The sequence below is a fragment of the Hylaeus anthracinus genome, unplaced genomic scaffold, assembly GCF_026225885.1.
Source record: "Hylaeus anthracinus isolate JK02 unplaced genomic scaffold, UHH_iyHylAnth1.0_haploid 12002, whole genome shotgun sequence".
Classification (NCBI taxonomy): domain Eukaryota; kingdom Metazoa; phylum Arthropoda; class Insecta; order Hymenoptera; family Colletidae; genus Hylaeus; species Hylaeus anthracinus.
The window spans coordinates 5,298,500-5,322,050 of NW_026534349.1; the positions used below are offsets into that span (position 1 = coordinate 5,298,500).

Consider the following 23,551-nt stretch of genomic DNA (forward strand, 5'->3'; position numbering starts at 1 on the left):
CTTGGTTTCTCGCGACGTCTCCTCGAACATAGACTGTGCTAATTTTCGCTGGTACAGTCATTAATGATTCTTGACGCCTAAGGAACACGCGGAAACGTTTGCCGTCTGCCAACAGTGAAGCTGAGACGAGTAACGTTGTTATCCGAGAGGAAACTTCGAACTTGAAATGGGGAAATTCCTGCTATTCTAATCAACTATTTCTTCAAATTCATTGGAAAATTCAATACGGGTTTTCGAACGTTAAATCGAATTAATTTGAGCGAGATATATCGTCCATATATTCATCCGCAAGAAATCGAACCCTAACCGTATTTTCTACGCTTACAATACTACGTTTTTGGTAAACAGAAAGCTAAAATTTCTTAGTATGAAAGATTAAAGCCTTGTGCTCTCCGTGTTAGCGTCGATAATTCTATAAATAATAATTCTGTACGAAGATCACGGAGGTATATCGGAAACGTGGAAACCCAAATTCCTCGACACAACGGTGCCTACATAGAGTCGTTAGGAACCTTATTAAGGTTTTGAAGAGTGACTAGCGACTAGAACGCTCGAGACACTTTTATCGAGTCAGTGAACTCTCGCGTATGTATTATTGATTGCGGTATAGAGTACAATGGTATAGTTCTCCAGGGCTATCCGGTGGAAATGAATAAATAAAAAGTAAAACGCTATCTGCTTTAACCGAGACACGTCCGCTCGAACCCGCCACAATCGAAATGTTTTACGATCCGCGGTCGGAATTTACGTCGCGTGCAACTCGTACACGTGCGGGCACGTTATATTACGCTCGTTGAAGGAAGCACGATCCACGTAACAGCGGTTCGATGTTAATATATGCGTGTACACAGATACGGAGTCCTCGAACCTCGTGAAACATCGTCGCCGGATATCGACCGACGATGGACGAGAGATAGAACGAAATTACCACGTTCGAATCGTCGATTACACTTTTGACTTCTGTGTGAACGATATTATACACGATGCAATCAAAAAAAAAAAAAAAAAAAATTGTGATTAAATTTATGTTGGATAGATTCAACTATTTGCAGTTGGAGCAAAATGTGCTAAGGGGGATCGTACGGTTTCGGGGCGATTCTAGAACCGTGTGATCTATTATAGTGATTAAATTATATGAATATATATCATTTAATATCTGTTATCTAAATATAATTCATATAATCATGTAACATATAATATAATTATATTTAGATATAGAGGAGCATATTTATCACGATAAATTAATACTGATCTAATATTTTGTGCGTCTCTTTTTAAAAAGTAAAATTTCTCTTCTTCGCCGGTATTTTCCGATTCCAAGTAGATCGTGTTTTTCCTTTAAATCGAAATTGTATGCCTGCGGGTAAATAGATCGATTGTTCGAACGGTTCTGCGTATAAAATTATCAGAAACGGATGGCATTGTTCTGCGCAGTACACGTGGAAAAAACAGCGTGTCATCGAACAATCGAACGATTAGCCAACTGTTGCTTTGCAGCACCTGACCAGGTGCCAAAGCGTATCTACAGGTACGCCTGTTAGAAATTTATCGACACCTTTGTGCCCTTCTTGGCTCGTCTGAGAGTGATCGATCCGTACACGAATTTACACGCTACCGATTTTCGTTCGCGTTACGTTAACTATTTAATCGTCGAGAACGGTTCGTAATTCTGATCGTCGTCGCGCGTTAAACGCAGAGAAAAACAACTTGTTGCGGGGAAAAAGAAAAAATTGGCGCGAAGAAAATGTTTCCGCGCAAGGACGCTCGAGCGCCCCAAGCGGATAAAGAAACCAACTTTCTAAAAATTAAACGAATTAATTGCAGAAATGTAAAGAACCATTGTGGAATGCTCGGGGAAACTTTCGTTCTCACGAAAACGAGCGTTCTGTATCCATCAAAGCGTTGGCACGGTTAAAAAGGTAACATTAACGAGCCGTACACTCGTATAAACACGCCATCGCCGTTATTACGAATTAAAAAGAAAAAAAAAAAAAAATTCACCGAGCTAAATAAACTCTCTCGCGTCCGTCGTTTTTATTAACAGCGAAACCTCGTTACTCGTTCTTATCACTATCGTGATTTATTTGGTACAGACTTGTAATCTGTATTATTGTATTTAATCGTACACTTTCTGTTATCGTGGCTCGTTGTTCAAGAGGGTACACAAGAAAATCCTGTAAATTGTCACGATAGTCTCGAAGTTAACTTAACGTGTAAACAAAATGAACTGGACGATTGAAAAATTTTGAGAATCTTGTCCATACATGTACAAACAAACGTAGCAAATTTCAAAATTGTATCTCGAATACTTTACCCACAAGAAAATAAAAAGAGTGCCCCCTTAATATCGTCCTTAATAGCATCCCTTTGTATGAAATATTACTAGTTCGTCCAAAAGACGGAAACTTGATTGAATTTATCGTTTACCTCGTCGACTGGTCCACGAAGGATCCGCCGTCGAGGAGTCGCAGCTTGGCGAACAGCACCGCGTTGACGAACGCCACCGCGGTGAGCTCCTCCAGGTCCACCTCCACCGAGAATTTGTACTTCTTCTTCTTCATCATGAAGGCCATCTCACCGAGACCGGGACACTTCACTTTGATCGCGTTTCACACGCTCGGTGCACTAAGCTAACTTCGACGCAGGAATAAAAGGACTCGCGATTCCACGGTTCAGCTCCAGCTTCGATCGCGAATCCTCGAGCTCCTCGGGCACGTAGAGCGCGACAAGCACGCGTCGAACAACGAAGATTAGCCGTCGAGTGCGATTATCGACGACGATACGATACCCAACGATCGCGTCCGATTCGGTCGTCGAACTCTTGCAGCGAATCGTCCACTATTTTATCAAAATACTTCTTCGCAAGGCAAGTGCTAAGACTTCCCCAGGTTTCTTAATTTGTTTCTATATCTTGGTTTCTCCAGCAATGATTTTAAGACGACTTCCTTCGTATCTCTGTCTTACGAGACGATCGTTCTTCTCGTGCTGCGAAGTTGAACGCTTGAAGCCCGCAGAGCAGATCTCGCTCGAAGCTTCGCCGACATCGTTCGTCTCTCGCAGCACGGACGTGTGCGCCTTCCGCGATCCTCTCTCTCTGTCCCCGACGATCAAAAACAGCAATTACTTTTGCACGCCATCCTCGCCGTCCGAGAGCTGCAAATTAAAGAGGCGTTTCAACAACAAAAACTGCCGGCGACCGACCTTTCCGCGTAACGCGTGTTTATGTATTTAAACGACGGCGCGAAGACCGAGATTGCATCGATGTGACCGTGGTGTTTTTCTAGAAAATTTTTGCGACGAGCATACGTTTTCTTACTTAACCCTCGGAAGCCTGATTTTCCAAATTAAATTTAAAAAGATATCGATGTATTTATTATTCGAACTTTTTTTTTTTAACTTTTGTTCAAAAACAACATTACATAACGGTGGCATACACACAGCCAAATATTAAAAACAAACCGATTACAATTCGATTCAAAACTCCGATAACAAATTTGAAACTTGGACCATTCACGGGTCAAAACTTACCGAAAACTCGATACGAGTTTTCAAATATGAAAAGGAAGTATCGATCTGCAAGGAATCGAACCGAATTTTGACGATTTTGAAAGAAGTGTGGACGAATAAACTGCAACGGAACGTTTCATACAAAAAATTGGATACTTCTGTCGGTTCAATTTTACTCTCTGCTATCCGCAATATAGTCCACGAGGCCCACGGGTCTGGAAACTTTCATGGGAAACGTATAAAAAGCGTCGTATACTGTTTCTAGTCGCATCTGGCAAGCCTTTCCAACAGATGGTGGTATCGAGTTCGCATCGAGAAGAGTTTCTTTCCGCGGTTTCTTTGGTAACCGACGTAACTTTGATTTTACATCCGAAGAGTTGGCAATCGACGATTATCTCGATCGAAGGAAAACCAGTCTCATACCGATGAGAGTGCGGTGTTTTTCATACGTTTCCGTGAAACACGACTCCGAGACTTGCGTTAGGGATGGAACGCGACGGACGGGAGCCGACGCGGCGCAAACGTCAATTGTTTTGGAAACGCTAATTGCGGTTGGAAATGTGAGCGGGACGAAAATGAATGCGCTCTTCCTGGTGTTGCGTTTCGAAGCGTAAAGTAGGTGACCATAGTCATCGGCGCGAGCACGGTGGCTCTAGGAGCTCGTTGCACTCGGTGAACGAATTATTAACAGCCCTCGACCACTCTTTCATGAATCGTCCCATCGCTAACACAGAATGCATGCGTCTACTACGCGCCATGCACATCGTGTGCATGCAGTTCGCGCATAATAGGGTGGCCTCGTTTCAATGATTTTTTAAATCTATCCTACGCGCCCCCTAAATATCTTGCGAATACACGAAAAGAAAAATTCTGCAAAATTTCGAGGCTCGATTGCAACATCGAACCATCGAAACTTTCAAAATATTAATAGACACGTGTGCAATAACTCTTAAGAAAAAAAATTCAAAATGATACCTGAAAAGGATAGACAACGATAATCTCTGTCACTTGTTCGAATAAAATTTCGCCGTTTCCCGACCTCCGCGATTTTCAATATTCGATGTGCGCGGAACTAGAGTACACTGTTTACCAGGACGAAAATCAACGTTATCCACCGAAATTAGGCCAAAGCGCAAACAAAAACGAACAACCTCGAGCGCGCTGGAAAACGTGAACAATTTTTCTCTCCTTAAAAGCGTAGTTAGATTGGCAAACGTAAGTAACGTTTCGAGTATTTATACTCGACAGGTGAACTGGGATGTACCATGTAGAACTGATAAGATAAGAGCATACGGTAGCGAGACAGTGCGAAAAGGATACACGTCTTCCTTCCTGTAATCTCTTATTATCTCTTTTTATAGAATGATTTTCTACGAATGTTCGAATGACGAATGTTTCGATTGTTTCGTTCGAGATAATAGAAACCTTCGTTTATCGATGAGTCAGATTCGATAAGATCAAAGAAATACTCGAGCATTCAGAAAAGTTTGATTTAACGTTATTACTTACATCGGTCACCTTTGTTTACTAGTTTGCTAAAATTTCGACAAGCCTGGCACGTGTCTGCGTTGCACGCCGTTTATACAATACGTGAAACAACCAGAAAATGATTCTAACATACGAACGAGCCGAAACGAAGTACAGGTTTTCGCGAATCTAACACTAGTACAATTTGAAACAAGACGACCTTGACTTTTGTAGCGAAAAATAAATATTTACAATCACTCCGGCAACCTATCGGAGATTAGAAGTTAATTCATTTGATCTACAACTTTTCTTACTCGAGATTTACTGTGTAAATTGCTAAAAAATTGTTGATATTGCTACGATAAACACTCTGTGCATGCTTTGTGAAATGTCAAATACATACAAAGGTTATAGTAATAATATAAAACCGTATCGCAAAAAGTTATCAATATATAGAATGAAAATGACTGTCAGGATATTAAAACGGCGATATACGCCGCACGGAGTGAAGCCTGCCAACACCAAAACAGTCGTAATTGATAAGTTACCATTTATTGCCAAACACGATGCAATTAAAACTGCAATAGTCAAGCTAGGGATCGCGGTACTCGCAACTTAACGTTAGCGAAAATAACCTCTGAACGAGTACGATAAACCGCGAAACACCTATCATTTGCAGCGTTCGTAAATTGTGCGTTATTTATTTCGGGCCTAGGCTAAGAAGGAACGTGGTCTGCTAGAAATGACGCGTGAATAATCGCAATGACATTTTCGAATTGACATTGAACATCGTCGAAAATAAAATTACGCGAGGATATACTCGCGATATATCGTTTTCATCGGCACCGTCCATTGCTATGACAGATTCGAGGACACCAATTTTCGGACTCGTCGATAAAAATTCCGCAACGACACTCGCTGCAACAGCTTCTCGCCGAATTAACTAACCTTCATCAACGACAAACGAAATGCAACGATCGCTGTATCGCATATTGGTTGCCAATGTACCTAGATACCCGCTATTTTCTTTTTTTTTTGTGCTTTCTAAAGGTATATGCAAACGGAGAACTCAAAGCAACACGTCGTAACATCACGATATCGTTTATCGAAAGGTTGCACGGTTTTCGAAACACACTCCCGTGAACACGGAACACACGGAGAGACGAGGAACGATTCGAGAGGCAGCGATTCGATGCTCGCCAGATATACAAAACTATCGTCTCATGATGGCAGGTGCAGGACAATTTCCGCCTTGACTTTATAACCTCTCCTCTCGTCTCTACGTTGACGTTTCGAACTAGCGAGTCTGTCCACCGAATCTGTCAGATCTCGGATGAAAGGAGAGATGATTCCCGATCGTGACGAGATCACGGATACGTTCACGATATTATCAATGACGACACGCGACGCCTGCTTCCGAAAAAAGAAGCAAAGGGAAAAAAAGCCGTGAACTCTGGCCGAATAGTACTCACTCGTTTTTCCACTTGTTCCTCGATTTCCCGCCGATGCTAGCCGATCTCGGACATTCTCACACTTTTCATGATCACCAGTTCGACCTTCGGGAAACACCAATTTTGACGGCGAGTTGCCCGATGCGAGAACTCGAAAATTTTGTACAGTCAAATAAAACTTCCGCTCACATTCGACGGAACGGAGGTCGTCTGTGAACTGACGCGTCTCGACTGAAGCTTGCTGTGCAGCGTCGCCGCGCCATCTGTCGCTAACTCTGCCCAAGCTTCCTACAAACGACGATCCTATTGGCTCTGGGTTAAGTCACCGGGAACGAGATACGACTCTTGATTGGTCGACGTTGCGTCGCCAGAAGAAAGTTTGGAGCGACTATCGCCTTTATGTATACGGTAACCACTTGAAAATTAACTCTGTAAATAAATTCACGTGACTTGAAACGGAATCTCATTGGTCCGCTATGTCTCTGGTCAGGAGCGTATTGTTGATTCGACTCGTGATCGGTCAATAAATATATTTTGAATATCGACATTCAAACTTGATATTTGATCAATAGGGACTTCATACATACTTGATTCCTTTCTCGGTTCAACTTATTCTTGCGTTATGCTCCTTGTTCTTTACTCTTTAAAAATTGCATTTTTGAGTTGTTTTTTTGTAGCTTTTGTTGTATTTGAATTGACTTCGAATGAGAAATCGAACAAGCATTGAATGCTTATTTAATATTTTTGGGAATCTGCTTCTATTCAAGGCACAGCAGCCCATTGCGTCGCTCATATTGGAAGTCATATGATATTGTTTATGTTTTCATCTCTCTGAACGAAATGTACTCGGGTTTCATTTCTTCAAAATGTTATGCAATAGATGTTTAAAAAGAAAACATACGAAATAAATATAAATTAGATTCAAGAAATGTCAAGAAAATTCTGTATTGATGAGATTATATCTCAGATGTCGATATACTTGGCAGATCTCAATTTAGTTTCGTAATCTATAATTATCAATCGTGAAAGAAATGTCAAAATCTTTCCAAACACATCATACTCAAGCAATACACATAAAAGTTGCAATTATACTATAATATTTTTGTATTTTAATACAATTCGAAAACATTCTTTCAGCCCCAATTTAATTTACAAGCACTACTTTTCGAAGGAACCGTATAGCTTTTGTATTTTATTCCACTAAGGTTCGATACTACTTGAAATACGTTTGCAGTTGAAAATACTTCCAGTACGATACCTGCACTCGATTTTGTTAAGATGCTTCCGCGAATTGCAATTTATTACCAAGTTTCCATTAGTTAGAACCGCGATAAGAAGAAACCTCTACAAACTCGAAATATTTCTCACTTCCGTTTACTTGCTAAGCTGTAACTACTAATGCAAGACATAATATTTGCTCGACAAGATGATAAATTGTTAGAGCTGATTCGAAGTTGTTGCGCGCTCGGAGGCGGTTCGTCCGCAATTTGTCGTAGCGAAGCAGACTTCCGGGACCTTAGTGCACGAATGGCCGACGCCAAGGTTGTCTTTTCTGTCAAACGAGATCGCCTCTACGAGTGAAATCATGTAAACGTTCACGGTGTTGTTCAATAGAGAAACGTACGAACGTCGGAACCGATGCGAGGATCGAGGGATCGGGTGTGTTTTGTGGCTTTAATGAACGACAACGCGAGAAGAGGCACCGGTGTCCCAGCAAATTTTTGATTCAACGAAAGGGTAATCCCTGGTCTTTGCTGGGGGTGCGATTAATAGTGAGGAAAGAAAAAAAAAAGAAAAAACAAAAAGAAAGAAAGCGTAACGAGAAGGAAAACCAGAGGCAGGATACTGAATTCTCGATCCGTTCGAGAATGCATTTCAGATGATCAACCGAAACGCACGACTGACGATTCGAACGTTATGAATTCGAGTTAGTGTGGCTTTCAATGATGTGTCAAACTTTGGTACGCGCGAAGCTTGCTTTGCATTTCGATTCCGTGATAGTGAATCATTTTCCTCGTGCTTCGACGAATTCGTGCTGATAAAGTCGACACTTGGTCATTTAGGGAATTCCATCGGACGTTGAAATTCTCCTCCGTTATTTTGCATCGAATTCGTTGCTCAAATGGTACTCCCAGGCTACTATAAATAAACTATTAAATTATACTTGACAGATATAGGATATAGAGTGCAATCACTCGTGGGAAACATATTCCTACTTCTATTCGGTGCTATTCCATAAATAGAATGCAAATGTATGTCTTTCATGTGTACACAGAGTGCAATTAGTGTTATCATTATATTCATTTTGTATAATTCCACGTAACAGTAATGTTCTGGTATTTAATTTGTGTTACAATATGTTTGTTGTATCCGAGGTATACATGAAGTTCCATATGTATGTGTATAATCTATAAATGGCACTTGTAAATGTTATAATTTACTAATACTTATTATGACAGAATAATTTTATGCTGTATATTTTAGACATAGTTATGGAGGATAGTATGAGTGTTAAGTCAATGGAATCAGTGGCGACAAGCGACGAATATGAGTTTGTAAATGACAGAGGCAATGGGAAACAGCAACAAGCTGTACTTGAACTACCAATGTTGAAGATTGCTAATAACGGTAATCTGGAAGATCTCCAAAATAATCTACGCGAGGTTTGTATGCATTATTTATATTTGTGACTGTAGAAGTTTTTATCTTTGTTATGTTTATCACTAAATGAAAATTGATAACTGTTTGAATAATTGATCAAAATTGTAGGTGTTATCAGAAGACTCAAAAATGGAAAGTAACGATTATAAAATTGTAAGCACCGTACAACAAAATCCACCAAAGACAAAAAAAGTAGGACACAGTACATTTTACAATGTAAGCTCTTGCATGGTTGCTTCGGAGAAACAAGACATTATGAAACCAGAAGATTTTATCGACGAAGGTATAGATTACCGCTATCTTTTATCTTTAAATGCTAACTGTCAAACATCAAATGGCAGAGACACGAAACGTTATTTACATTATATTTTTAAATTGTTTAGCTCACGTCCAACAAGAATGTACTATTTTCAATGGTGTGACTTACTTGGGGTCAGCAACAATAAACGCACCAAAGTCGGAGTGTGAAATACAACGCAACATGAATATACTAAATGCAGAACAGTCTCTTAATTTAGGAATTAAAGTATCTGTTTCTGTGCCCAGTAGTTCTCAAGGTTCCGTTGTGTACGTATAATTAAAGAAAATTATCTTCGCGTGTTACTTTTTTATAATTGCATTATGTGTCATTGCTTTATCTAATACAGTTTATATGATGCTGCTACGCAACAACCAATTGCGCATTACGAGGTGCAACGAATCTTGTTTTATGCACGTGGCGAAAGTACTGGAGCGTGCGCAGCTTGTTTTGCTTTCACATGGTCTCATGGGGACACATTGGAGTCTGCCATTTATCAGTGTCATGTTTTTCGATGTGACATACCAGAAGCAGTATGTTTGTCATATTACCTTACACAATGGCTTTTTAAATTGTAATCGAATTGTAAAACTTTTAACCCGTTTTAGGTGGGACAAGTCTCTGCTTGTTTTTCCAAGGCATTTCACAGAATACCACGGTCGATGACTAGTTCTTTAACAAGCAGTGATTTCAATGGTTTTAACATTGGAAGCGAAAAAACGAATTCTCGTGTATTTATTTTTGAAGTAACAATGGAAATAAAGGAAGAAGATGGAAAGGGGAGCTTCGCCACAGTTCCTAAAGACAGAAACTGCTTCAAACTTCGAAGTAATGTAGCTAAGCAAGTGTGTTTAAGTATTCAACAAGTATCCAGTAAAGAAGGAGGAATTACACTCGAAGTTGAAAGGTGTTTTGGTGTTCTCGTTAGTCCCGGTCGCAATGTTAAACATAGCGATATGAGATTACTTGAAATGGTAATAACAAAAATATTTACATTATATTGCTATAATGTAGTCTCTACCATCAAAATAATTGAAAGTAATGTTTTCAGCAAATTAATACTGGTCCGTTAGTACAAGACAAACAATGCTACGTTATGTGTGGGCATTGGGACCCTGCAGATCCAGCTTTGGAAACTCTTAACGTAGAAACTCCTAGGGAAGGAAAGATCTTTATAACAGTTGCCGTTGATTTAGTTATACATGGTATTCGGGAACCTGTGAGGTTTATAATTGAGACGTCGGTTAAAGTGTATCCGCAGAATGAAAGATTCTGGTACTTTAATAAACGAAGCCTTGTTCAACAATTCTATCTTAATTCAAAAGAAGTAAGACTACGCAGAAAGTAAATAGGTTTTCGCTAATTTGTATGGAATATATTCTATGTATCTTATTTATTACTCTCTAGATAATATCTGGAGACGGGGTAGAAGTTCACTATGAAGTACAAAGTATAGAAACGTCAGGAGAATTAGACAGAAACAGATTAAATCTTGCTTTGAATTTAGCATCACTGATTCGGTCACCTTCTTTAACTAGCATCGACACTCTTACACCCAAAGAAGAAATAGATTCAGGTTCAAAAAAATGTTTAATTGCTTCTATTTATATTCATGGAAAAAATGATAAATGCCCTAATCATAACTTTGGAATATAATGTAGATGGAGATGAACCAATGTTAAGTGGTACAGGTGAAGTGTCAAAGGATTGTTCCGCGGATGAACTAGCCAATTGGGCAGAAGTTCTGGATAGTTGGCAAGTTAACGATCAACGTCCAAAGCTTCTTATAAAACTTGCGAAAGAAGGCATTCCGGAAGCTCTACGTGGCGAAGTATGGCAACGTTTAAGTAATTGCGATAATTCACAAGAAATGATGGATAAATATAGAACTTTAATTACTAAGGTAAGTTGATACAATATACGATATAATAAATATACTATAATATGATAATTGTGTCATGACGCGTCTATAGGAAAGCAGTTGCGAAAGTGTTATTTTAAGAGACATTAATAGAACATTTCCTGCCCATGACTTTTTCAAAGAAACAGGCGGTTTAGGACAAGATTCTTTGTACAGAATAAGTAAAGCATACGCAGTATATGACGAAGAAGTCGGATATTGCCAGGGACTTAGTTTTTTAGTTGCTAGTCTACTGCTTCACGTAAGTAATTGTCATCCAGTTGTTACTTGCAAGGAGCATACCTTCGGCTGTGATAGTTATCCATTAGGGTATTTAATGACAAGGAAAATATTAGGTATTTTTTGTAGATGCCAGAGGAACAAGCTTTCTGTGTCTTGGTCAAACTAATGTACGACTATGGTCTAAGAGATTTGTATAAGGATAGATTCGACAATCTCCATATGCGATTTTATCAGCTTAATAGATTATTAGAGGTAGGTCGCGTGCTTCTTATTCGATACTAGTGAATTACAGTAAACAGTTATTTATAATTATCATCAACCTTTTAGGATCAGTTGCCAGAACTTTACAAACACTTCTGTGACCGTGGGGTAGAAACACATATGTTTGCTGCACAATGGTTTTTAACTTTATTTACAGCCAGATTTCCACTTTATCTTGTTTTCCACATTCTGGACGTATTCCTTTTGCAAGGACTCGATACACTGTTTCAAGTCGCTCTTGCGTTGTTAATGGTAAGACCGTCGTGAATATCCCCCTAATTTATTATTGTTTGTACAGTACACGTCATAGGAAAAAAACTGTGTTTTCTTTAGTTGTGCAAAAAGGAACTGCTTCATTTGGATTTCGAGAGTATACTGAAATACTTTCGGGTACATTTGCCGAAACGTTGTCGCAACGAAGAAGTATCGCGCTACGTTATGAAGTTAGCCTGCTCGGTTAAGTTAAAGAAACTGAAGAAATACGAAGCAGAATTTATGACGTTAAAAGGTAACTTCATATTTTATGTTTGAACCATACACTCACTAATGCCGCTGTACACCTGATAAATCCTTTGATACCACGGACAACAGTATTGTCTTATATGCATGTACAATTTGCATAAGAACGAGAAGACATTGCCAGGTGGTTGTAAATTTAGTTGTATTACACTAAAGCTTCACACAATTCGGCTTCGTCGCTGTATTTTTCACTCAACGTTCGTACACAACGAATCCGACGTTTGAACACTTTTTTTTTTTCAACTTTATGTGCTTTTTGAGTATCAAATAGCTTTAATGGGAGTAACCTCACGCGATCTGTTCCGTTCACTGATTGTGAGATATATAACAGAATAGATAAAATAACGTACGATTTCGACTAGTCACGATTGCTTTTTTCATTAAGTGAAAACCATTTATTAACTAATGAATAATGAAAGAAGTGTGTCAAATTAATGTCAGTAATGCGTTGCTAGTTTCTGATATGTAGTTTGTATGCATGGCACAATTCTATGCTGGTATATCAAAGCATAAACTGTGTCTTTCTAGTCTCGTGAAGAAACTACCTAACGTTACAGTGTACCTTCGCAAAACCATTATTCAACATTATGATATTATGACGAATCTAAGTTTATTCTTTGTTGAGGAATTATTTATTTCACAATTCAGGTGGTGGTTGACCGCTATAAAATTCTTAACGTCGTACGAACGGTTAGAATTTTATAGCAACATGCAAATTTGTATTTAAAAAAAGATAAAAAAACGTAAAACTGTGATTATTAATTAAAATAATTATTTCATAATACCAAAAAAATCGTTATATTATTGATACACCGCTGAATTTAATTAAACATTATTCGATAGTGCTTTTGATAAAGTTTTCTATGAAGTATTTTATGTGCCAATCGATCTCGTATTATTAATTTCGTCGTTTCTTGGGCATTGTCAGACTCAGCGGTAGTGTAAGCGGTGTATACGCGCTGATAAAAGCGTAAATTCAGTGATGGCTGTGCTCGAACATGAGATTTCAGTTGACAAATAATAATATATATATATATATATATATATACACATATGTGCACTCTTTGTTATTGATAAAATAATGATTGTAACTTGTTGCAAATACAATTAACGATAAAACGTTCATCAGACTCAAAATAACTAATTGAAATCTCATAAATGTTATTGAACGAATACTCACAGTGCAGGATTAAACGCATATCTTTTTTGTTGATTGGTTGTGTTACGCTTAAGTTTTCGCAACTGCCAACTTAGCATAGAATTAATGGCAAACGCTTTTTGTTTTAGACAAGAAGCATTATCTTTTGAATGTTGTGTATATCTTTGTTTTCGGTCAGATTTCTTGATTGAAGTTATTTATTTTGTAATACTTATAAATTTCAATAGGACTCTGTGTTTGTATAATAAAATATTTTCTTGCCAACTCGGCCATACACTGTCTTGTATCGACTGTATATATATAATATATATATATACACACACACACACACACACACACACCAAAGATTATTTATTATTTCTTTATTGGAAATAAATTGTCCATTTAGAATATCGTTTTTCAGTTTTTGTCAATTTACCTGTGTTCAACCCTGTCCCTTGATACTCTTGATTTCACTTCCTTGCTTCAGTTGGAAATGCATGACAATATGGTAGTTGTACGAGGGTACGAAATGCTTATAGCTTTTTTATTTTACTAACTACTAACCATTTTATAAGAATTGCCATGAAGTTTCTGTCTGGGGGCAAACACTTTTTCACGTAAATGCAACATAATGGTAAACATTATAAGAATACTTAGGAACTGATAAGCAATAAAAATTGTATATAAGTGCTACAAACTCAATCTTCAGTACAATAATTTGTATTATTGTTTCATCATGAAATAATGTACAAATTCATATGAAACGTAAAACAGCAGAGAACAGTTTTAAGGTCGCGTGTTCAGTTTCTCAGAACTCAAACGCGTTCAAATTTCGTTTATCAGCGCTATTATTTGCACATATTTGTGCTATAGCAGGTAACAAACTTATCTAAACAAACAGCTGTGCCAGTAGTTTAAAATTGGCCATGGTATGTTCTGCACAGTAGGAATGCGTAGTGGGACGTACTGGTATCTGCTTTTGCAAGATATCGCATGTCCGCCAGTAACGTTGAAGTCATCCGTTTTAACATTTCAGTGTCGATACAATGAGCAATATTGTCAAAACATTGATAAAGAGTAAGAATTACCGATAGAAAATAAACAAAAATAAACAATAAAGCCCGCTCTTTGTTATGTCATATTGTTAGAGAAAATTTATTCGTTGGACTTCTGTAACATGATAATATTCTTTCGACCAAAGTGAAGTTACAGTACTAGTATAATTTCGCGTTAAGTACTTTGCTTGGCATGCTATAAATCAATGTGTAACACATGGGTTTATGATATAGAGGCGCAAGAAAACGCGGATGAGTACAGTAACGAGGTGGAGCAACTAAGGGGCACGGTGGCAAGAAACGAGGAAGAGAAACAGAGATTAGAAGCAGAGCTTGCTCAAGTTAAAGAGATGCTTCAACGAGAAGTAGCGAGAGGTGACGCAGAAAGTCGACGCAGCAACGTCATTATTACCGAATACAAACAGGTAGATACAGATGTTTGTTGTTACGCAATTGGATCAGTTTATCTTATCGCAATATTTACTTCAGATCTGTCAACGTCTGGAGGATGACTACAATGCTGCGAAAGCGACGCTCAGCGAATTACGGGTAAGCGTCGAGAATTGAACTCTGATAAAGAAAGAGTCCTACCTACTCCCCTCCTATCTTATGCCACCGCATAATGGTAGAGTAACTATCCCACCTCTAAGTTCTCCCATACATTACTTATGAAACAAAATATTTTATTTCCACAGTCCAAGGTCTCAAAGTGCGATAAATGTAAGAGTTACATAGTGGACTCGTCCAACATATTGGCAGACATTTCGCATCCCCTGGAGAACCGGATAGATCCTATGCTGCACAGAGTGCAGGAGAGAGTACGCGAATTAGAATTAGAGTTGGCTCAAACGAAACTAGCTCACGTCGAGGCCGAATGCAGAAATCAAGTAAGAATGTGATTAACAAGCTAACTAGAAAACTTGAATTACATGTCTGACCTAATTTCACAGGATTTGACGCATCAATTGCACGCAACCGCTTCCGAGCTGCAAGCAGCGAGAAACAGTTGGCCGTGGCTCAGCAAAACGCTGTCGAGCATAAAAGAAGCGGCAAACAAGAGAGAAGGGATGACGCCATCCTTGATGAAGGATCTAAGACGAGACAGCGCGCCCGTGGGTGAAATGCATCACTTGATACATTCCCGCAGTCGCGAGACCCGCGACAATCTCAAAGAAGTTGTGTGATGCAGCAAGTCCCTCGATTCGAGCACGTACGTCTACCTAAGGCTGGACGGAGAAACGTACGTTGAATCGGAAGGGCAAACTCTTAACCATGATATTAGAAAGACAGACTCAGTTGATGTTTTAAAGTAACGGGTTATACATTAACCAGGTCAGAATGACGGGGAAACTTATTTCAAACGCGAATACGGATACGCGGTGTACGTCCACGATTATCATGTAGAGTATTTCCATTTGGTCTGCCAAGGACACGCGTACTAGACATATTTTTCGTCGGGTTACTCACGGTACACTATATTCGACGCGTGCTTTTAGAGAAGGCAGCTTGTCTTAACGACATTGATGATATTCAATCTTAAGATATTTCTTGTTCAAGTTTTTCATTTTGTTACTTTTACTCATTTTTACATGAACTTTCGCCGCGTGGAGGTTAGGTCGTTATCGTTCGAGAAATTTTCGTTTGTATACTCTTTTTTCTTTTGCGCTTCAGCGAAACGTTTCACGCGAGATTAAGGTGTCCTATACGGCAGGCGATCGATTACAAAAGTAGGACACGTTACGATAACACGAAGGAAATTACACGATAGACGTTAGCGATAAGTACACTACGTTTTGTATGAAACTAGTCTAAGACGTGAACGATAGAAGTGCTATAGAATTCTACACTGTACATACACGATACTCTCAGGCAACTAATGAACGTGACAGACTGCAGAAATCGGGGATTCCATGTTCAGAGGATTGCTAAACGTCTGCAGTTTCCATATACTCTTTGTACCGATTCATTGCAATGCGACATTCCAATGTAACGCGAGTACGTTCTTTCTTTTTTATTCGAACAGTATCTTATTTCACATCAGACACGTTGGTGTCGACGTTCGTATAACGCTTTCGAATCATTTTTTTAAATTGCCACGAGTAACGTTAGTCGTTAACGAGCTAACGAGAACATTTCTGTTTAGTTTTTTGTTTCTTAAATTCTTGTTTCACAGTGTTGTTAACGAACGATCCATCGATATGTCATAGGTACAGCAAGAACGGAATTGTAAAACGTGGTATCGTTTTTTTACAACACACACGACACACAAGTTAATTCTCATTTAATTTGCCATTTGCGATCCAACAGAATCTGCGGGAGTCAGAACGCAAGGCCATAAATTACGTTAAGGCACTAATTAACATCTGAATTCAATTGGATGTCCCGCTTACATGTTTCTGTTACGCGAAGAACAAAATGAAAGAACTCCGGTGAATGCTCGAAAGCACACTTTTAGATTACGAATTAGTAATTAGTGCCATTCGTTAGACGAAACCGCTCGCATTAATCTGTTTTGTATTTGCCAATGCCGTGAGAAGTTCACTGTTTTATAGATATCGTGCCATTAGCTTTCCATCGTAAAGGAGACGTGGCGACGATAATTCCTTTCGCTTATTTAATTGGATTTTCGTTCAAATGATATTTGTCGAATAATATATACAGAATTGAGGACGAAGTTTACGATCACTCTAGAGACAAATACAATAGTTACGAAACAATAGTCCCGCATCTTTATGCGAAGTAAACAATATACTTTCTGTAAATACTAAAAAAAAAAAAAAGGAAGAATATATCTGTACGGATAAACTACTAACAGGTCATGTAAATGATTTAGAATTACCACATATATATCACTGTACACCTTGTAATGTCATTCCACTATTATTGAAATAAAGAAGAATATCGTATCTGTCTACTTCGATGCTGGACATCTTTAGGATAGAAATATATTCAGGGACGAGCCTGTTCGATTGGAAGATACATATATTTTTATTTGTTCAAATTCGGTGTATCGTGAAAACGGAACGATATGCAGAGTTTCAGTCTTAGATAGATTTCAACTTACAATGCAAAACTTTCGTCATAAATATAACGCAACAGTTTATTTAAATAGGTATAATTAGGCGAACAGACAAAAAGATGTAACGTATCGATAAACTTTTCGTAAGCCATACACACAGATAAAACAACGCGCCACAAATCTTATGATACTTAATCAAACAACACGACGAGGAAGTCTTGAAAATCGTAAGAAAATATATGTATATATCTTTTTCAAATTCGACACCTTAAATGTTTCGTGTGGTAACAAGCGGATCTTATCCATAGTATACAACCGCGTACAGATATTATTGGTACTGAAACATAGTTTCGGTTTTACCAGAGACACTAATCCGTCAACAGATAGGATGCAAAGACGACCTCAACGAGAAACGTATAAAAAACGAGTATAACGAAATAAAGAATAGATATCATAGGAAACATAAATGATTCCTTCCTAAAAAAAAAAAGTTCTCTTGGCAAATTCGTTGAACGTTTCTTACCGATTTTGCAATATATTAGAATATCCACAATATTCAAACATTGTTGATAATACTTATATTTCATTTTTAAAAAAAGATCATTCATCAAGATCCAACTGCGATTCACTGTAACGATAAATAATGTGAAAAAAAATACTATCCACAAAATATTCCCCACATACTTCTATCAGCAAACTCTCAAACATAGGTTACGATATGTGGAATCATCTAGGTAATAATTAATTCAATAGTATCACGTGTCACCTGTAGCCCACCGATCGCTTCCGCTATCACTGTGAGAAGCATTCTCGCTATGCATCGTCGCGTTTTCGTTCACGTCGCTGTTGTCCTCGTCTCCTGTCTCATTGGTCTCTAAATCGATGTCTCCTTCTTCTGAACTACTGTCGAAGCCTTCGTCGTGCTCTACGTGCGCGTACGCATCGCCTCCTGATTGTCCAGAAAGAGAAACAGATAAGGTAAGTACAGGTAAATTGATCTACTAAGTGAAGGTACTAAGAGTGATCAATTACCCTGTATCCCGTCTGGAAACCTCACTTCTCTGCGATCCCTAATTTGCATTTCGACATCGATAGGGTTGGCCATGTCGAGGATCCTCAGCAACCATACAGGAAAGTCATTCTCTCGCGCGTAAATGTCGTTCTCATTTTCTAGGTCGTTCTCGAGGACGTCGATCAACGGTTGCAGATCCTCGAGGTTGTTCAACCGTACGGCCATCATGTTGTTACCCTCCCCATCTCTGTTATTGTTCGCTAAATCGCCATTTTCAACTTGGATCACCTCAGGAACTCCGAGTCTCGGCGCCTCCGCTATACTCGGTGGTTCTGAATCGGATACGTGATCCTGAGCTATGCTCGACAGGTCGTATTCTGGCGTCATATCCTGGGCAGAAGCAGAGTTTGGGTATCCTGAATCCATCACCTCCGGGGACCAACTGTTCGGTGGCGTTTCTACGCTTTCCGGTGAAAAAGGTTTTCCCTCGATGCTTTCTACTACTTCTATAGCAGTAAGACTCATATTTTTGTATTTAGATTCGCGATATTCAATGCTACATTCGGCTTGTTCCTCGTTTTTTAATACTGAAGTGGACTGCACACTCCGTGCATCTTCGTCGTAAGCTCTAGGTACAAGGAGTATACGTTTTAGGTTGCTAACATCTTTGGCATGGTTGCAAGAAGTTCTGGTATCGTCTATAGGCTCACGAATATCTTCCGGTTTAGGTTTCGTTTCAGTCTTGCTATCGTTTTCTCCAGGTATGAATTTAAAGTTAGCTTCTGATTGTAATCTCATATCACAATTTATCGACTGCATAGTGCTCAGCTTTAGTGCGGCAATCTCGTTTTGTTTGATTGCGCTAAACATCAAGCTCTCGTCTCTGCTTATGGGGCCCACTGCGTGCAATTGTTTCGACGTTTGACTATCATTGCTGAACGAAGATGTTAGCGTCGACGCATCGCTATCGGTAAGCGTACTATCGTTACAATAATCCACCATATCGTTCCCACTTTCTAACATTTCCACATTCTCTTCGCTATAACTATTGATTGGCGTAGTATATACACTGAGATCGGTGTCACTTCGCAAAGACGATACGTTACTATTCTCTAACGAATTATTGCTACTAAGTTTTGTTAATTGAAGTTGCTTTAACGTTTTTAACGAATCGCTACCGTTTTTTTGCCCGTTACGATCGAGAGACTTTCGCTTTTTACCTGTGGTATTTACCTTTGTGTCGATTTTCGGAGAACTCGTGAATTGCGGCTGATTATCTATCGTAGCGCTACTAGTAAAAGACATGCTGCTGTTAAAATATAATTGACCTTCTTTGGAAACGTTACCAGCTTCCTGAATACTTTGCATTCGATCCGTAGTAGCACACCTCATGCTCGCGTTTGTGTCGCTATTTACATTCTTAGGATTGGAATCTCCGCTTTCTCTATACGACGTATTTAAATATATGCTACATAAGCTACCAGAATCATCAAAGTCGTTCTTTGGTAATAACTTCTTACCTTTATTGTAATTCGCATGCGAGATCGCATCTCTCGATGCATCTGACTGCTCGAGCGAATTGTTTAACATCCAGTCACCGCTCATGCTTTGATTACACATACTATCGTCCTTTAAATGATGGCCCATTTTAACAGTTTGCAAAAGGTATGGTTCGGGTGAAGTAGACGTAGACATGTATTCCTGAAAATCTAACATACGATTGAGTGTTTGTGCGGTGTTTGACACTGTGCTGTCTTGTGCACTTGAAGCGTGTATCAAAGACGAATCCTTTGTGTCTCCGAAATTCATGTTAAACGAAACGTTATGCTCAATCGAATCGTTCTTGTCTTCCATGCTCATGCGATCAACGTTATTCGAAAGTGAGGATTCTTCATCGAGCGTTTCTTTCTTACTTTTCACGTATTTTTCTAAAATTTCGAAATCTTTCGTCGTATCAGAGATATGATCCAGTAACATGTTTTCTCCGTCGAAAAGATACGTATTCTCTTCCACGATAGAAGCGTTTTGCGGGATAACGATACTTGGGTCTTCGTCCCAGTTATCGCTATTCCACTGTTCTAAAGAGAGGTTTTCTTCCATAAATCTAGTAGAGTTCATGGGTGGTCCAGGTTCTCTGTTCCAATCATCCACTTCGTCCGAGGCAGAATAATCGTTAGACCAAAGTTGTTCTTCCACGGCACTGTAATCGGAGAATGTAGAACGAGGAGGCACTATTACAACTGGTCCAAATTCACGGTTTACAACCGACCAATCGGCTTCTTCTAAAATTGTTCTTAATACATCTATCGAAATGTGAAACGAGCTCAGCATTTCCCATAACTTTTTCAATGGCACTTCTTCCTCCATACTGATATCTTGAAACGATAGGTGTCGGATGTAATACGTTGCTTCGTCGAGGATCTTTTGTTCATCGGAACGAATGTCTACGCGAAATGGATATTCGTGTACGGCGACAGTTTTAAATAAACCTTCTATGCCCAAATTACAATTATCTTTTTCGGTAAGGCGATGAAATACCGCCATTTGAGTACAAGCTCCTAAATGCTCTGTGCCCTCTGGTCCTTTACAAATACCATCGAACGTTACTACGTAATCTGGCCATTTCGACGTGATATTTTCTGCCCTATTAAGATAATATACTTTTAATACCATAAGGTACCTATAACTCTAGGTTAAAATAATTTTTCATTTACCAGTCTTGAAACTGTTGTCTAGTCCACTCAAACTTATGATCATGATGCCTGAATCCAGAAAAGTTTGGAAACAATACATTGAAGTCTGCATTTGGTGTTGTTATAATTGCTAATTTTGGCTTGATGAAGCCAAAAATATTTTGTGGAAGTTCGTTCAATGTATCTGGATACAAATGCTCGATCCTGAAGCATCAATATATTTGTTGTACCTTCCGTAAAGTAATAATATATGTACTTTAGTTTTCTATTATTCGAAAACTAAAGCCAACAATAAGTTCCAATGTTAAATAGCAACCCACAATTCTATACAAATCACAGCATCCGTCTTTTCTAATTTTTTGTCATTGTGAGTAACACTACCCTCGCATACTTCTACTGTAAGGGGTGTTGTCCTGGTATGTAAATATTCAGAAATCAATGGAGCACTCTTATCTTTGTAAGTTTCTAGTAGGGATCTGTCTGTATCTACGCATAATATTTCCTCTATACCACTTATATTCTTTAGATAAACCAGAAAGCCAAGTTCCGAGCATCCGAAATCAACTACCTAAAAACAACAATTACAGAATTCTATATAAAGACATTTAAAAACATATGAATAAATTTTAGGAATCTTTACGCGTTCGTTGAAACACCTTTCATAATCAATGAAACTCCTAGTTTTGTATGTAAATTATTTGCGAAATCTTTAATTTAGGGGTAACAAAATAGTTTACGAATCTGAAACGTTATCCATAACAAAGAAAAATGCGATCTTCGCGACAACCTAGTCGACAAAACGGAGCAATGGTGTGTGAAGATACCTTGCGTAATTTTCCTTGATATTTGGGACTAGCTAGAATGTCGCTCACGGCAGTGTATCTTTGTACATAAGCCGGAGGGAAGAATCTTATATTATTTTCTTTTTCATCGTCCTGCGGGGCCTCAGGATCTATCATTCTATAAACCCTATCAGAGATTTCCAATTGTTTCTTCGAATCAATCACTGCATCATCGTCCATGGTCTTTTGATTTTTGACCCCGTATTTCTGATAAACGAATTTCCCGAGAAGATAAAGCACGTGGAACAGCACGATGATCATGTCAGTAACGAAAATTAATTACGCCTCTTTTAAATCGCTAAACAACCTTCACCAACGCATTCCGGTCTGCTCTCCGTTGTGCGTAGTAGCGGCCATGATGTTTTGTTTTGGAAAACCGCGAACCATGAGACTTGCCCAATTGGTTAGGACCATTTGAAATACAAATTCTAGCAGATCATCTGCTTAGTCAGTGCGAGCTGGCTTCATAAGCGACATAAAACTGTCCTCGAATATTCATGCAGTTTAAGAATTAAAGAATCAAGTAAAATTATTAACATATATCTATTTTATCCATTTCATGGGGTGCGAAAAGCTATCGCCATCTCGCGTCGAGAAGCTGGAACTAATTTTCGATCTCGGATCCGGAAAAACTTTTATTTACTCGTAAATATGCATTTAATATCGCTCATAGCGTTTGGCGAATAGACTAGAACAGGCATAGTACTTATTAATAAACAAAACATCCGCAACATCTCTAAATTAATAAAAAAGAAATATACTGTAATGTCGGTATTTTTTTACAACGCCATCTGTGGCAAAATGCCTAAGCTTGTCGTAAAATAGTTCCTTATTTATGTCAACAGATGGCGTTATCTAGTATCTTTTTATCAACATTAGTTATTTAATTTAATTACGAGTTATATAATTATCAGTTATTTATTATAATTAAATGCAATAATTAAATGCATATTTGTGTGCGAATAAATTTAAAAGAAGAGTTTATCTTTAATGTTGGAAAAGATCCTAAATAGCGTCATCTATTGACGCACATAAGGTACTATTTTACGACAAGCTTGAGCGTTTGGCCACGGATGGCGCTGTAAAAAATACCGACATTACTATGCATAAATGGATTTTTTTAAACAAACAAAGTCATCCTTGCGCAGGGGCCATGCTTCTCTGTATCGTTCCAATTCTAGTATATGTACTGTCGAAGCAAGTACTAAATAAACAAAATATTTATACATACTGCGCAGAATTAATGTTTAAATGAAGTAATTTCAAGAATAAAAATATAGTACAAGTCTTACGATCAAACGATTACGATCAAAAATATCTAATGTATGTTAATAAATGACTTTGGCAGAGTTAATGAACGAAAAGAGTGGTTTAAACAAGACCGTTAATTTTATAGTTGCTCTTGAATGACTTGCCTGTATTAAGAATTAAACGTATTAAAAAAATATCTTCGTAACGATGGTTAAGGAATTTTCAAAGTTG

The 23,551-nt window shown here is 38.4% G+C and overlaps 3 protein-coding genes and 1 pseudogene across 7 annotated transcripts in view; 1 reads left to right on the forward strand and 3 right to left on the reverse strand.

Annotated features, from left to right (window-relative positions):
- Positions 1-6,666, reverse strand: part of LOC128892217 (early estrogen-induced gene 1 protein) — a 42,996-nt gene extending 36,330 nt beyond the window's left edge. For 2 of the 5 annotated variants that reach the window (XR_008461025.1, XM_054152466.1), the window contains exons 1-2: positions 6,447-6,666; positions 2,428-3,153 (exon numbers count right to left, since the gene is read on the reverse strand). Coding sequence is in view for 4 of the 5 variants with exons in the window: in XM_054152466.1 (XP_054008441.1) it covers positions 2,428-2,573 (146 nt within the window). In the remaining variant the exon portion in view is untranslated. Of the gene's footprint in view, positions 1-2,427; positions 3,154-4,482; positions 4,623-6,446 lie in introns of those variants that run through there. The other 3 variants (XM_054152468.1, XM_054152469.1, XM_054152467.1) reach the window with 3 other exon arrangements.
- A 1,160-nt stretch (positions 6,667-7,826) lies between these two features.
- Positions 7,827-17,417, forward strand: LOC128892411 (rab GTPase-activating protein 1-like). Its single transcript, XM_054152823.1, has 17 exons — positions 7,827-8,352; positions 8,910-9,088; positions 9,195-9,369; positions 9,470-9,653; positions 9,734-9,917; positions 9,993-10,358; positions 10,436-10,711; positions 10,792-10,960; positions 11,046-11,287; positions 11,358-11,546; positions 11,654-11,779; positions 11,855-12,040; positions 12,122-12,296; positions 14,738-14,928; positions 14,993-15,052; positions 15,199-15,390; positions 15,454-17,417. The coding sequence occupies exons 1-17, from the start codon at positions 8,343-8,345 to the stop codon at positions 15,685-15,687; spliced, it is 3,138 nt and encodes a 1,045-aa protein (XP_054008798.1). The 5' UTR covers positions 7,827-8,342; the 3' UTR covers positions 15,688-17,417.
- A 589-nt stretch (positions 17,418-18,006) lies between these two features.
- Positions 18,007-22,454, reverse strand: LOC128892410 (uncharacterized). Its single transcript, XM_054152822.1, has 5 exons — positions 22,052-22,454; positions 21,548-21,795; positions 21,249-21,431; positions 18,555-21,178; positions 18,007-18,471 (listed from the first exon to the last, which is right to left on the reverse strand). Exons 1-5 carry the CDS (start codon positions 22,328-22,330, stop codon positions 18,278-18,280), a joined length of 3,528 nt encoding a protein of 1,175 aa, XP_054008797.1. The 5' UTR covers positions 22,331-22,454; the 3' UTR covers positions 18,007-18,277.
- Positions 22,455-23,175: 721 nt separating this feature from the next.
- On the reverse strand, positions 23,176-23,274 carry LOC128892573 (U6 spliceosomal RNA; annotated as a pseudogene).
- Between the last annotated feature and the right edge of the window lie 277 nt (positions 23,275-23,551).

Coding starts and splice junctions, on each gene's coding strand:
- LOC128892410 (XM_054152822.1), bottom strand. CDS start 22,330: ATGATCATCGTGCTGTTCCACGTGCTTTATCTTCTCGGGAAATTCGTT. Junction 21,432..21,547: donor GCTGTGATTTGTATAGAATT/GTGGGTTGCTAT, acceptor TTGATGCTTCAG/GATCGAGCATTTGTATCCAG. Junction 21,179..21,248: donor AGACAACAGTTTCAAGACTG/GTAAATGAAAAA, acceptor TTATCTTAATAG/GGCAGAAAATATCACGTCGA.
- LOC128892411 (XM_054152823.1), top strand. Junction 9,918..9,992: donor GATGTGACATACCAGAAGCA/GTATGTTTGTCA, acceptor AACCCGTTTTAG/GTGGGACAAGTCTCTGCTTG. Junction 15,391..15,453: donor AGGCCGAATGCAGAAATCAA/GTAAGAATGTGA, acceptor CTAATTTCACAG/GATTTGACGCATCAATTGCA.